Source organism: Pistacia vera, unplaced genomic scaffold (genome assembly GCF_008641045.1).
Source record: "Pistacia vera cultivar Batoury unplaced genomic scaffold, PisVer_v2 Contig192, whole genome shotgun sequence".
Taxonomy (NCBI): Eukaryota; Viridiplantae; Streptophyta; class Magnoliopsida; order Sapindales; family Anacardiaceae; genus Pistacia; species Pistacia vera.
In genome coordinates this window covers 838,472-854,146 of record NW_022195993.1, presented here as the reverse complement: position 1 = coordinate 854,146, position 15,675 = coordinate 838,472, and the positions used below count along the sequence as shown (strand labels likewise).

The 15,675-nt window shown below is 31.2% G+C and overlaps 2 protein-coding genes across 2 annotated transcripts; both read right to left on the bottom strand.

The window, feature by feature from the left end:
• Window positions 1-375: 375 nt before the first annotated feature.
• LOC116127528 (putative pre-16S rRNA nuclease) lies at window positions 376-13,840 on the bottom strand. The gene is made up of 6 exons (XM_031413182.1): window positions 13,766-13,840; window positions 1,927-2,075; window positions 1,763-1,817; window positions 1,190-1,291; window positions 844-880; window positions 376-407 (listed from the first exon to the last, which is right to left on the bottom strand). The coding sequence occupies exons 1-6, from the start codon at window positions 13,838-13,840 to the stop codon at window positions 376-378; spliced, it is 450 nt and encodes a 149-aa protein (XP_031269042.1).
• On the bottom strand, window positions 13,636-15,312 carry LOC116127641 (pentatricopeptide repeat-containing protein At1g03100, mitochondrial-like). The gene is made up of 2 exons (XM_031413285.1): window positions 15,232-15,312; window positions 13,636-14,886 (listed from the first exon to the last, which is right to left on the bottom strand). Exon 2 carries the CDS (start codon window positions 14,868-14,870, stop codon window positions 14,211-14,213), a length of 660 nt encoding a protein of 219 aa, XP_031269145.1. The 5' UTR covers window positions 14,871-14,886; window positions 15,232-15,312; the 3' UTR covers window positions 13,636-14,210.
• Window positions 15,313-15,675: the final 363 nt, after the last annotated feature.

The following is a 15,675-nucleotide window of genomic DNA, read 5'->3' as shown; positions in this document are numbered from 1 at the left end:
GTGGGACCTGACGACTGATGCAGTGACGCTGATGGGCTGAAATTTTAGGGCAATGTATTTGCCTATTTGGGGCTTTAGCCCTTTGAAAATTGAAAGTAAAAAAAAAAAATTTTAAAATTTGTTTTTTTTTTTTTTTTTTTAATAAAACCGGATACCGGGTATCCGGTTATCTTAAATTAAATAACCGATACTCGAACCGAAATTCAGGTATCTTATAAAAATTACCTGAAACTGACCCGAATTTTCGGGTACCCGAAAATTCGAATTCGGTTCGATTCGGTTATCGTGTTCGGTTCGGTTATCGGTTTTTTTTGCACAGCCCTAAAGTAGACAACTTATCATGGCTTTGGATGGAGGATCATGGCTCGTACAAACTCAAATTGAACCAAATAATGCATATGCTTGAGCTAAATCAGAAAAAAATAGTCAAGTTTACCTAATTGTATTAATAAATTAGAATAAAAAATGAATAAAAATCATAAAACAAAACTCGAAAGTAGCAGGTAAATTTATTAATAAAAAACATAAAGATATACACTTAATATAAAAAAGTCATAGTTGAAAAGTAAATCCATCCATAAGAAAAAATAAAATACAACCAAATTGAAAGCCACAAGAACAAAAATAAAAAAAAAATAAAAAAAAAACTTCCTCTACTTCTTTTCCACGTATCCCTTCCACTTCACTTGGTTGATTGGTTCACATCATCTAGATAGCTATGTGAAATGCAATTAATAATATATTATATTTAAATAATAAAAAGAACTTATAATACTTTTTATTACAAAATGCTAAGTATTATCTATAATAAAACTAACATATATAGAGATAAGAAGAACTCACCTGCAATATCACACAAGCAGCAGAGTTGTTCTGCTTCCTATGAACAATATGAATATAAGATTCAGTCATGTTAATTATTAAAGCCGAAGACAATATAATAAATAGGCACTTAGAAAATGCAAAATAAACGGTCAAGCTTAAACTAAATTTTAATAGTTTCATGTAACTTAATTCATAATTGTGTTTTTGGCGGCTGTTACATTTTAAATTGTTTTTATCTTATTTAATAATAATCGACTGCTACTTAGCATTAACATTTTGCAATTCGGATACTGTCTAACAATTAATGTCATACCTTGCTGGGGAGTTATGCTGATATGAACAAATTGTATTATAGTGCACTCACCTTTGTTGAATGATTCTCATCTTGATAGGTGTACTCTAAACCTTTAAGCTTTCCTGTTGTAGAGAGCATATCAACAAAATCCGCCACTTCTTTTTGCATTTCCTAACCAAATAAAAATAAGTTGAATGATATCTAGATAAATGACTAACCAAACAAAAATAATTTAATGAGATTAGAGACTAAAGGAAAGATTATAGTAATAGCTCATGTGATGAAAACTTACATTCATAATGTTAGGTTTATAGCATGGATCGCCAATAAGGAAACCTTTGACATTATTCTTAGAGATCTACATAAATAAGGATTATAAGTTGACTTAATAAGTTATCTATCATAATCTAGTTTACAGCCAAATCGATATAAATACTATAAACACAAGATTCACCTCAAAGGAAGACCTAACAATAACTGAATACACAATCATAACCCTACAAATTTGATCCAAAGATATCATTCAAAAAATTTGAGACAAAATCCAATCAAAGATATTCACTTAATGCCACACTAAAGTAATTCATACAAATAAATTTAAAGAAAAGGAAGTAAGAATATAAAGTAATGGGAAAACTTTACCATTTTTATAAGTTCATCAGAATTGTAATCAATTCCATCACTCCTATACAGAACACTGCAACATTGAATCAACAAGAATATAAAACAAAAGTAACTAATTTCTACCTATTAACACCCCCATAAACAAAAATTAAATTACAAAACTAAATTATGTAGACTCATACTTCAAACCTATTGCATGCTTATTATCCGGATCAAAAATAGCCACTCTAACGTACTTTGTTCCTACGTCCAAACCGAGCAATCGCCCTTGGTTTGCAATGTTTTCGTTGTTGATATTATGGAACAACTCCAAATGATTCACACACTTCATCTAAGATGAAAAAATTCGGTAAATCACTCATTACATAGATGAATTCCAATTCCAAGTCTAAAATAAATAAAGACGGCATTCAACCATTTGGATTTCTTAGGTTGAATGACTCATTAGACTCACAAAAAACAACCTGAAGAATCTCAACAAAAGCCTGCTAAAATTTGATTTCTAAAGAAATGAAACAAAGTTACAATAATTTGAATACCACAGAAGCATTACAATATCTTACACATAAACAGATTCACCACATGCAATCACATTTCTCATTATATAACCAAAAAGGGAGTCCAAAAACCTTCAACATATTCAACAAAATAATAATTGAATACAAACCCACTTGCAGAATCAATCCACCATGTTGACTGAATCTTCAAACTCATAAAACAACCTGAGAAAAAGTATGTTTCTACATTCTATACATAAACATGCCTAGTAAAATTTGGATGAAGAATTACATTACTGATTACATAACAAAAACAAACCAAAAAAAAAATCAGTTTAAAACCTTCAAAATATTCAACAAATAAAACACTTGGAAAAAACACACTAACTACAACTAAAAATTCTAACTGATTAAGCATACCTAGTGTTGTTGCTTCACTATCGAAAAATAAATAAATCTTATATCATTTGTTAGAAAAATAATCACAATTGTTTGTTGGAAATGTGATCAACTAAGCATGCACGGACAAAAAACTAATCATAGCAATAGAAACAAAATTCAACAATGCAAATGTATGTAAGTGTCCTCCTAACTGTGAATTTAACATATGTTTGAACTAGAATCCACCACTAAAAAACCAAACCTCATACACAAACAAAAACCCTTAAATTTGCTAGAAGCAAAAGATAGCTACGGAGACGCTGAGCCTTCAACAAACAAATTGAAAAGTCTTGGGAAAAATTTCAAGAAAAGTCTCAAACAAAAACTTTGAAAGCGGTTTGATGTTAAAAGCTAAAAGCCTTCAACAGCAAGGCCAGCTCTGAAGAAAAATCTGGAACCAGAGTTGTGTTCTCTCCCTTTTTGCTGCATATAAATTGAAGCTCAAGCTCTGATCACCGCTATCTCTCTCTCTCTCTCTCTCTTTCTCTCTCCATTTGCTCTAATAAATGATAAAATAAATGAATTTATGCTGTTCTAGTTAAGGAAGCAATACACGTAGAAAAATCCTTCTCCCCCCACTTCGACCAAAACAGAGTCCAAAAACCCAGTGCAACCGAAAATTCTAACTGATTAAGCATACCTAATGTTGTTGCTTCACTATCGAAAAATAAATAAATCTTATATCATTTGTCAGAAAAATAATCACAATTTTTTGTTGGAAATGTGGATCAACTAAGCATATCATAGCGAAAGAAACAGAGTAAAATAATGCAAATGTATGTAAATATGTAATCGACCCAAGGGTTATACAAGAAGCAAAATCTGTCATATAGAATATGTCTAATAGCTTGAAAAGCAACATGGAAACTGGAAACAAAAATTTAACATATGTTTGACCTAAAACCCAACACTAAATAACCAGACACATACGCAAACGAAAACTCTCAAATTTGCTAGAATCAAAAGAACCATGAATAAGGATAAAGAATACATTAAAATGGTCAAGAAGGGGCCTTTAACAGTTAGCAACGGAGACGCTGAGCTCTGTTTGGTTCTTGGGAAAAATTTCAAGAAAATTCCCAAACAAACAAATTGAAAGGGTTCCGAATTTTAAAAACTAAAAAGCTTCAACAGCAAGGCGAGCTCTGGAGAAACTCTTGGATCAAATTGAAGCCCAATCTCTGATCTACTCTCTCTCTCTCTCTCTCTCTCTCTCTCTCTCTCTTTGTGAGTTTGCTAAGTGAAGAGCGAACGCGTTGCTTTAAAGTCTTGAGAGTGTTTCGTCTTAAAAATTGCATGAGCAACAAAAGTACGTGTTACAATTTGGAACTTTGAACATACTTGAATATGAACTGAATAAAAGTTTTCCCACCCAAGGTTTGCCTTAATAACTCTCTACCCTGGAAGTTTCGAAATACTACTTTCCCACCCAAAGTTAATATTCTGTTACTATTTAAAGCCGATTCTGGTGCAAAAATTCTCTTGATCACCACCATTTGAACCTCCAGTCTCTTTTCTACAAAACCCCTAATTTTTGACCGATTGTTGGCTACCACAAAGCTAAGGTTTCCTGTTCTTAGGCTCTTAGCTGATTTTTGACTGATTATAGCGACAAATATTCAATTGATCAACATCATTTGATCCATCAGCCTCCACTCTATAAAACCCTTCTTACCCTGGCTCTTAGTAACTCATGAAACACTAACTGAGAAAGTAAAGTGTATTTTGGATATTAATGGAAAATAATCTTTGGGTGGTAAAGTAGTATTTTGAAACATTGTGGGTGGCAAAGTAACCAAGGTGAACCTTGGGTGGGAAAAAAAACATTGTGTTGGGAAAAAGTAATTTACTCGTGGGAGTAAGAGTTAGAGTCAGCCATGTGCCCATGTGGGTATGGAAGAGAGATGAGGAAACATTATCCATATTATTTATTTTTAATTTATAGCATTAATGAAATTTACGTGTTATGTTATCTGTAAGTCAATATAAAAAACAATTTTTAATATATATCAAGTCTAACTACAATAGAGAAGAATTTATATAATGAATAACAAATAAAAAGACTCATCCATAAGTAGTTTGGATGGTTAAGATAAATTAGTAATAATGGAAGGTTATGGTAGTGGGTTGATGTGCTAGTTTCTCTTGAGGATTAATCGAGATGCATGTAAACTAATCCAAACACTTTGATTTAAAAAAGAAAAAAACAAAACAAAAGTTTAACTTATTATAAAATATGAAATTTCAACCAAAATGATTGGGAGGGTGTTTGTCAGAGTTATAAGCTCTAAAATTAAACTGATATGTTTGTTTATAATTTTTTTGAGCTTATAAGCTAAAAAAAATAAGTTGAGGGGGAGTTGCTTTTTTTTGTTTGCAGCTTATAAACACCCGACTTATAAGCTAGTTTGACCAAGTATATTACCACATTATTCCTATTTAATTTTAAAATTTCATTGTACAATTTATTAATTGATAAAATAATATAGTATCCTTTTTAGTCATTTTAATAATAAAATTTACTTATAAATAATATTTTACCAAACGCGTTAACTACATATCAGTCACTTATAAGTACTTTAATCAAACACATAATTGCTTAAAATTTCAAATGCTTATAAGATCAAATTAGCTTATAAGCCCTAACTACTTATAAGCTAATTTTCATAAGTTCAACCAAACAAGCTCTGGATAAATCCTCACCACGTGTGATGCAATTTGAGATAGTTTAATTTTTTATAAAATATGAAAGTTTCAACCAAAATGACTGGATAAATGTTCACCACGTGTGATGTAATTTGGCCCAAAATTTCTCAGTTTTGTCTCATGGTTATTAGTATCCTACCATACGCGATATGTGTCCTATGATACGATACGATATAGGTTACTAATGACATGTATCAGAGAGTATATCTTAAACCTTTCGATACATTAATATGTATCCTACGATACGATACGTATTGTTAAGGCAAAAAATCATCCTTGGCCCAAATAGGAAAACGAGCCCGACACTGAAGGAGAAGCCAAGCCCAATCCCGATATGACCTAACCGGATTACGCCCATTCGGTACAAGATATAGCCGGCCCAAACCATGTGGGCACAAGCCTCCTAATCCCAGTCAATTTCCTAGGTCCATGGGCGAATCCAGAGCCCACGGCCCCCTCAGAATACTTTCCTACTCCTTATCAAATCTCCCATTCAAGGTCACCTTCCTATTCCTGATCAATTTCCTGCTCGAAGTTACTCTCCTAATCAGAATTACCTTCCTATTCAGACACTGGTAAGACAACTTACCACGGCCCTAATTCTTCTAGGGTTTGCATCAGAGTCATACTAGGACTCCTACTTCTACCAGGATTGGGAGACCAGACAGTCACTATATAAGCAGAGGTCAGCCCTCTCACAAAGGAGACTACATTATACCTTCACACTGAAAGCTCTGACTTGAGAGCTTCACATCACCGCCGTAGTCACAGTCCCCGACTAGACTTCCGGTAACCTTTTATTCCCTAGCCCTCACTATATTAGCCTTTCAGCCTTGCTGAGATGAGCGTCGGAGTGCCTACGTCAGACACCACCCCGGTGTTTCCCGTTCGCTTCACACGTGTGTTTCTCTACGTGTGCAGGTGCAGCAGATCGCTAGTGGCCTCAACCTCACAGGATCAGACCCCCCTTTCGTACAGGTAGATTTTTACTTCTATATATATCCATTCGTATCCTTAAAAATATCGATACAAATCAATAGGATTTTGTTAATTTGAGCCAAAAGCCCAAAAAAATTTAGAGTCAGATCCGGGTCACCCAACTCGGTTCACTAAAACCTACTCTAATTTACCCATTTCGCACGGAGAAAGTGAAGAGAAGCATGTGTTGCCTATTTTGCATGATAATAATAATACAAGTGAAGATATAAATATTGACAATAATCTTGGAAATTATATGAATGGTTGAGAGGAAATGATATAAATTTTTAATTTTCTAATTAATTTTGATTACTTAATACCATAATTTAAAACCCAAAATTCTTTAATTAATCTATGAAATGATATAAATTTTTAGAAAAAATTTATTATTTTATTAATCTTTTTGAAAATGGCATATCCTACGATACGATACGATACGCGATACATGATTTAAAAAATTAGGTTTTCGATACGCAATACGATACACGATTTGACAACCATACTTTGACTAATTTTTTTGAATCGTGTATCGCGTATCGTATTGTAGGATGCGCCTTTTTCAAAAAAAATAATAAAATAATAAAAAATTTCTAAAAATTAATATCATCCCCAATATTAGTTAATGAATTTTGTAGTATTATTGGCTTTAAATTATGGTATTACGTAATCAAAATTAAAGATCTATATCATTTCCTCTCAATATTCATATCATTTCTAAGATCAATATCAATATCTATATCTCCACTTGTATCATTGTTATCATGCAAAATGGGTAACATATGTTCCTCTTCATTTTCTCTACGCACAATGAGTAAATTTGGGCAAGTTTTAGTGAATCGGGTTAGGTGACCTAGTTATGACCTGAAAATTTTATTTTGCCTTCAGCCCAAATTAATAAAATCGTATTGATTTGTATTGATATTTTTAAAAATACAAATGGATACGTATCGTATCGTATAATACATATCAGTGTATCAAAAGGTTTAGGATGCACTACAACATTATGCATTTCTAGCTATGGCGTTCATTGTAGCTAAAAGTATGAATTTACGTAACTAAATGGTTTAGCTACAAATGCAATGTTTTGTAGTTTATCGTAGCTAGAAGTGGCATAGCTAAAAGTTAGCCATGTAACTTTTTACTTACATAGCTAATAATTTATATTTTTTGCTATAGATGAGATTAATATGTCACTAAAAACTTAAATGTTTTTGCCATAACAATAGTAAGCTTGTAGCAAAAACTTTGCCTTTATAGCCATGGAGAATAGTCTGTATAACTATGTTTGCATTTTAGCTACAAAAATATAAATTTATAACTAAATCTTGAAAATTTATACTACAAAAATAATATCCATAGCAAATATATTAACCTTTTGGCTACGTGACAACTAAAATTGTAATTAAATGAAAATATCATTCGCCACATATATAGTGAATTCATAGCTAAATATATATATATATATTTTTTTTTTTTTGCTACAAACATATGAAAGTCATATTTGTATATGAAAAGATGTTGTATAGATATAGTGTGTTAATAGCTAAATATTGAAATTACTTGTTATGAATACTTTTGATTTGTAGTTAAATATTATAATTATTTTCTATGGACATGTTAAAGTCATATTTATATGTGAAATTTAGTTGCTATGGACATAGTTTGTTAATAGCTAAATATTGAAATAACTTGCTATAAATACTTTTAATTTGTAGCTAAATATTATAATTATTTACTATGGAACAAATAATTTATGTAAAAAATTTATAATTTATTGCTTCAATTAAAATTAATTGTACGAATATTGCTATAATTAACAAATTTAATAATAATTACAAATTTATAACAATTCTTTTATATTAAATAGATAATATGACGTCATATGAAAATTTCTAACATAAAAAGGTATACATTAATAAAGTCATTTTCAACCAAATAATTGTCTACTCATAAAATCCTTCATCCTAATAATTTAAAATGTTATCAAGTAATTTTTTTACAAAAGATGAATCATCAATGTCATAGCAATATTTCCTAACCATTTAAGAATTTCCACCAACCTGCAATATCAAATTTGAAAAAAAAAAAATAGATTAATCATATAGACTAATGTAATTATTGCATATCACTTTATGATTAATGTAAAAGAGAAATGGTTTTCATAATATATATGCATTTTTCAAAATAACTTACAATTTCATCCAAAGGGATTTGGTTATTTGTTGAAGATTGTTGACCTTGAATTATAAGCATCATCATGAACTTTTCTTCCCATCGTCTATTCATCTCCTCCATTTGCTTTTTCACTTCTTCTAATTTCTCATTTGCTTCCCTCTTTGCCTCCTCCACCCTTTCATTTGCTTCCTTCCTAGTTGTTTGTACTTGTTTCATAAGTTGTGCTTTAGTTGGTCTAATTCCAAAATATTTGGTAATACTTTTTTCTTGGACCATAAGCACGCAAATAGCCATTCTTCTCTGGACCAAGGACCTCTTCAAATATTTCATCATCATTTAATAAGATTTGTCCTTCTACTTGTTTTTTTAATCGATCAAACTGTGACTGCAAAACAAATTTATGGAATTAGCTTGGTTGTGTGTGCATAATAAAAAATCAAGAAGTAGTTAAAGAGAATACAAAGCTATTACAATAATGTCTTCTATACTGGATTCAACTTGCTTATCTTTCTTTCTTTTGCAATATTCTATCCAAACTTCAACACGAGAAGGAGTATATCCATTTTTCTTTTGCTGTCATAATAAAAGTTATGAACATATTGATTAAAAAATAATGAATGTGAATTATTAAACTTAATCTCATATTTGAAAGCAAATTCATACCATTTGATGTCTGAGTCGAGCATAACTTTTAGTTCCTGTGTATGAAGGCATAGACCGCTTTGATCTCTTGTCTTATTATTGTTACTCATTTCCTTTGTAATGATAAAATAAGCAATAATATTTATATCTTATAATTACATAGTAATTATGTTAAAATGTAACTTAAATAGTTATGCTTACTTGAAAGGTTGTCTCACTCCAATAATTAACCAAATACTTCCAATCGTCCATATGAACAAGTTTAGGCTTGTTTTTCGGACGACTTTGGTAAGTTTGTTTCCAATCAAAATATCTTTTTTTCATTTTGTATCTGTAATCCCTATATAAGGCATTCATGTGACCAAAAATGACTTCTTTCCTTCCTTCTACTTCTTCAAATACAAACTTCTCCTGAAGAGCATATAAGATAAATAAGTTTCAAATTCTACACTTTAATATATTAAACAACATACAAAATATTATAAATATTTATTTCATATCTGTCTTACCTTGATAATGGTCCACATATGGTCAATTTCATGTTCTTTAAGTTCTTTCCACTCCTTTATTTGTAAAGGACAACATGACTTATTCCGAATTGTTTGTCCTAAAAACCAAACAAAATTTGTTGAGTTTTCATCAATAGCTTGATGATCCTCATCAAATTATATAGGCAATTTTTCTCTTTTTTCTAATGTAATGATTTTTATGCAGCGCGTAAGACCTCTTGTTTTCCTTTTTTTGGTGTTTAAACCTAAAAATCACATGAATAATTATTAATTAGCAAATTAAGAACTGCATGACATTTGGAAAATGAAAATGCATGAAAGTAAAACGGAATAAATTAAAATTAAAACCTAATGTCCATGCCTTAATTCCAACATCTGATGCGTGTTCCTCTGAAAATGTCTAGTTGACTTCTCTCGAAACATTTCCAAGATTATGCTCTTCGAGATAGCAAGACACTATATCATTCTTTTCTGAGAGAGTAAACATGTTAACATGCATTCCCTTAGTATTTCTGTAACTTGTAAGCATGTTTCTCACGTCATCATCATCAACAATTTGGAGCAGCCCATCAAGATCACTGAGGATACTCTTGGCTTCAGGTGAAACAATTTGTCTCCACAGAGTATATCAAAGTCACAGTTCTTCTTTATGTAATCCAATAAATCAAAGTATATGAGAAACTCGAACTCCAAATCAAAATCACAGTACTTCTCACTCACTCTACCATTACTATACATTCGCGTAGGTGAAAAGACAAAATATCCTCCATAATGAAATCTTATTGTTCTCATATCCGGTATGCCCATTCTTCCTATTATAAAAAAAAAAAAAAAAAGTAAATTCAAGTTAGATGAATATTAAATAAACTAGCAAACAATATTGATAATGAGTGTACATGATAGACATAACAATGAATTGATTTAGTGATCAAGAAAATATTAAAAAAAAATTATTAAATGATATTTACCAATAGAATCAGTTGCTTTTTCTGGCTGTCTACGAGAATGGTGATTAAGACATGACTTCTCAATGCTATTTGTCGTGGATTGCACCTTATTGAATTGTGCTTCATGATGAATTTTTTGCATATCTTGAGAGATACTATCGGGAGGATCACTCTTTTTGTCAGTGAGCTTAGTTTTTCTTTTGTCTTTAACTAAACCTCCACACCTACTCGTGTTGTTGCTTTTCTAAAAGGTATTATTTACAATAAAATAAATCACTGAGTTATAAATAAATAAATAAATGAAAAAAAAAAGACATTATTGAGCTATGACCATAATATTTCAAACATGGGAATTTAGATATAGAAAAGTTTCTTATTTATATTGATCTTAAAGTTTGATGTTGATGAATTATTCCCATATTTCTATTACTTATAATTAAGACCAATTAATATTGTCTTAAAACAATATCTCTTAATTAATTTATTTTCAAGAACTTTCCATAAAACGGGAAATTTCGTTAAACCCCAATGTCAATTAATTATTCATCCATTTTCTAAAACTTTAAGTTATGAATGAAGACAGACTACGCATAAAAAAGTAGAGTAGGTCATGAAAATAATATGTTGTGAATGTATTTATATAATGATATTTTAAGCAGAATGGGTCATAAAAAGAATATATTGTGAATGTATTTATGCAATGGTTTGATGCTGCCTTAAGATAACTAGTTTTTTGGCTGTAAAATACTAATTAAATAATGTAAGATAGAAAATGTCCAAAAAAAAATATATAAAAACTAGTAAAATCTGATGATACTATTTATTGCAGCAGACATAGAAAGTCTCAAAAGCTAAAGTAGCAAGCTGAATCCGTCATCACGTTAATAAAAAGCAGAGGCATTGGGGAGGATATTAAATAGGTAATCAAAGGTAATTATTGTCATGAGTTTTTTATGAGTGTTTTTTAACATTCTTTTATATCCATCTATTGGTTTGGCGGCCAAGTTTAATATAATATTATAGTATAAATAAAATTCATCTCACAATTTGGCATTATGTGCTTGATGTATGTTTGATTATGTATTTTTATCGATGATTGTGTCATTAAACAAATATTTAATAAATATCAATTGAGTATATTTTTTAAAACCCCTAGGAAGTTGTAAGATTTCGTCCCCTATATAAACACATAATGCACATTGTAGAAGAAAACTTACCTTCTAAAAAAAACTGATTCTTGAAAGAAAACTGTAAGTAAAACAATTTGCAAAAGAAAAAAAATGCACGGAGTACTAAAAAATAAAAACCTCAATGATTTGTGTTTGATTTTGTGTTTTTATTTATTTTAATTATTTTATATAACTCTGTTTTTGAGTGTATAATTTGACAGCGTCCTCTGTCAAATAAAAATAATAAAAACTTTGTATTTATTTAATTAAATTCTTATACAGTTGTTTTTATACGGGTTATAATCTTGATTAAATCACTAAAGTTAAGCATTACACATGGGAGTCTGTGCCGGTTTTTGCTTTCAACTTACATATAATTTAATAAAAAAAGATAAATGATGATGAAGATTCATATGCTTGTCAAATATATAAAATATGGTTTGATTATTAGCATTAATTTGATAGTGCATGGCTGTTAATTAAAATACTAGTGATTTTTTAAATTGCATGATATTTTTGGGAAGAAGATCATTAATCTATGGTCTTAAATTTGTCCAAGTAGTTAGGCATTTTTCCATTAGTGATTAATATTTGTTGTAAAGTTTTGAGGAGTGGACTTTCTAAATGGGAATTTGTTCTTATTTCATTTTTATTATACTTATGGACATTTAACTTCCTTGGGAATACCCTTTCTTTTGTACTATTTATATTTATTACCTCAATTGTTTCACTGTATGTAAGGAAAACAAATTATTTTACTTGCGAATTGGAATTTGGTAGGGTTTTGTTTAAGTAAAATGTGCATCAAAATTAAATGTATATAATAAGTTGGGTTTACGAGGATTAGATGCTTGATTACTTACCCTAATATGATCATAACTAAAATTAAACAAATTATTTTATTAATTAATCTTATAATTATTAATATATATGAATAATTTATTTAATTTTTCACATTTAAAAGATAAATTACATAAATTATGATGAAGACAATTCAATTCTACATATTGAAGATAAATAATTTGAATTATAAATGATGAATAAGATAAATAATATTTACATAGTGGGATTGTCACACACGCTGACCATAGTCTCATGTGATTCACTAAATTCAATTTTTATAAGTAAACTTATATATTAATTATAAACAATACCAAAAGATTGTGAATTAAATCACAAATGGTTTGAATTAATTGCAATTGACACCTTGCGAATAATTTATTAAATCACAAGGAGATGAAACCAACTTAAATCCTACCATTGCTAAGCTCCGTAATAAATTCTTTATTTCTTATTCATAGAATGAACTTGCAAATTGATCTCCAACTTATTGATTAATGACGTATTTGAGGGTCCCGCTCCCTGGTCAGTGGACGACGATCCCGCTCGCTGGTGAGAGGGCGGGGATAAGGGGGCAGCGTGACCTTCACGGGATATATATATATATTTCATCCTAATTCTTAGATGTCTAGATCCAATAAAGTATTATTATTAAATAAGATATTCTATGAATACTTAAAAGCAATTATTATTAATTAAAATGGTCTAAATATTTGATTTAGTTATGCCCAAAGGTCAAAGTGGCAGTTACTATAGTTTATATATATGTATTTTATATATAAATATTTCATCCCAATTCTATTAGCCCTCTAGACCCAATAAAGTGTTATTATTAAATAAAATATTATTAATTTAATAGTTTAAAATAAAATATAGAGTAAACCACATATTCCCACCTAAGGTTTGACGAAATCCCAAGTTGGTACCTCAAGTTCCATTTATTCCAGATTCCCACCCTTAAAATAACACTGTTAACATTTTTCAGGATAGTAAGGGTACAATTACCATAATTAACCCTATATTAATAAATTATGTTTTAACCTCTAAATTACTAAAATTATAAAATTAACCATCTTATTTTCAAATCACTTCAATTACACCCTCAGTGACTTCGCACCGTCTTGATTTTCACTGGATCTGGGCCATTTTCGATGGCGGCAAAACCCCTGGTCACCTCCATCACCTTCCCCATCGTCCGTCATCCAATATCCCTCTGGTTCCTGACTCATTGGGCCCTCCAATCGCCGGTGTCGTCAGGCTTAAGTTTTCAACATTCTTCGCTGGATTCCGACCGATTCTTAGCTGGATTCCGACCGATTCTTAGCTATTCTCTTCGCCCATTTCTCTCGTATATGTGAGCCATTATGATCAATAAGTTCGCATCTGCTTTTTCACCAATTCGAGGCATCACATCAAGGAGCTGCTCCGCTTTTCTCGTGGTCTCAAACAAGACACCCAGCCAAAGCAACATTGAAAGCAGCAGTATTAGGCTTCATAGCGATCAAAGGTTCATTGCTCTTTTTACGAAGGTCTACCCTCCCATCTTGGAATAAATAACCTAACTAAAAAATCAACTCAGCCGCAAGGTAAGCTCCAGAAGCTGTAAGCGACATGTGGGCCAAGATTGCAGACCAGGCACTCACAGGAGGATATTGTTCTGTTGGTACCAGCTTCCTCAAAACAGCTGATGCAGGAACTGGTAAACCACATTTAGACAAACCGAGAGAGAGATTAATCAAAGGTTCCTTTTCAAACAAATTCTGTTTACTTTCCTCAAAAGCTTGTTCCACCACCCCATAAGCCTTCTCAAGCCATGTATTGTCAAGGCTTCCAGCAAAACTTGTTATAACCTTGTTCACAACAGTTTTTCGAGGAAACCCATCCATCTGTATGTGTTGTTCAAAGAACTTCCACACATCAGCATATCTACGCTCATCAACTGCATTTTCTATTTCCAGACTCAGTTTTGCAGGGTCTCGAGCCTGGACCAAGATCGTTCCAGTCATACTCGCAAAAAATCGAGTTGCATACGCGAATCTGTTCAGGTCTACCAAGACACCAGTTTTAAAACCTGAGTACCTCAAAGAGTAGCCAAGAGGCTCATAGATTCTTACGCGACTCCAACTCTCCGGAATTTGGAGGTGTGAAATCCGAACGGAGTTATAACCCCTATTAGTAAGTAAAGAAAACAGATGATGCCTCAATTTCCTCATGAAAAGCATTATTTTCGGTCCTGCACTGAAATTGATTCAAAAATCAAAAACTTTATGATTGAAATCCTAATATGAAAGAATAACAGAAGTTCATGTAAAGAATTACATTTATTTTTTCGTAAATTTAACCTTGATACTTTGATTGAATATACTCCATATATATGGCCTATATTATACTTCTTTTCTATCTTCATTTTCAGTTCATCTTTATAACCTAGATACACATTTCTCTTAGCAAAGCACTTTAATTTTCGATCTAATTGAAGAAAATTCTTATTCCTATAGTACTTTGATAGAGATAATTACGAAACAAACACATGAAACTTTGAACTTTACAAAAAAGAGTTCAAAATATTAGAGGAAGACGAACCAGATTGAAGAAGTAGTGGAGCAGCTGAGGCTGGCCTTATGTTCCGTCGGCGGCGGCGGCGGTAGCAGTGGAGGAAAGGAACTGGAGTTTAAATTGGGTACGTGTTTGTTTAAAAAAACTCTTAAAAGGCCACTTTTAATCTCCCCTGATATTTTCTAAAGTACCAAAATCCCCTGATATTTTCAAATATAACAGGAAGCTCCCCAGAGCAGCCCACCATGAATTCGATAATATTATGGGCTAATCTAGTAAGCCTCTTTTCCTTTTGGGCTGGCTCTTAGATGCATTTGGGCCAAGTTTGTGTAAGCTACATTATGTAAATTGGACCTAAGTTTATTAGGTGAGCCCAACACAAATCCAAGACCAGTCCAACCCAAATCACTAAAATTGTCAAAACGCAAAGCAAGAATCCCACTATACATTGTTTAGTGGAAAAGGGTCATC

What these genes read in the sequence shown, in the direction of transcription:
- LOC116127528 (XM_031413182.1), bottom strand. Translation starts at nt 13,840, where the DNA reads ATGGGGAAGGTGATGGAGGTGACCAGGGGTTTTGCCGCCATCGAAAAT. An exon ending in AAGCATGCAATAGGTTTGAA is followed by an intron (nt 1,818 to 1,926) that starts GTATGAGTCTAC and finishes TCAATGTTGCAG; the next exon opens with TGTTCTGTATAGGAGTGATG. An exon ending in CTGATGAACTTATAAAAATG is followed by an intron (nt 1,292 to 1,762) that starts GTAAAGTTTTCC and finishes TTATTTGGTTAG; the next exon opens with GAAATGCAAAAAGAAGTGGC.
- LOC116127641 (XM_031413285.1), bottom strand. Translation starts at nt 14,870, where the DNA reads ATGCTTTTCATGAGGAAATTGAGGCATCATCTGTTTTCTTTACTTACT.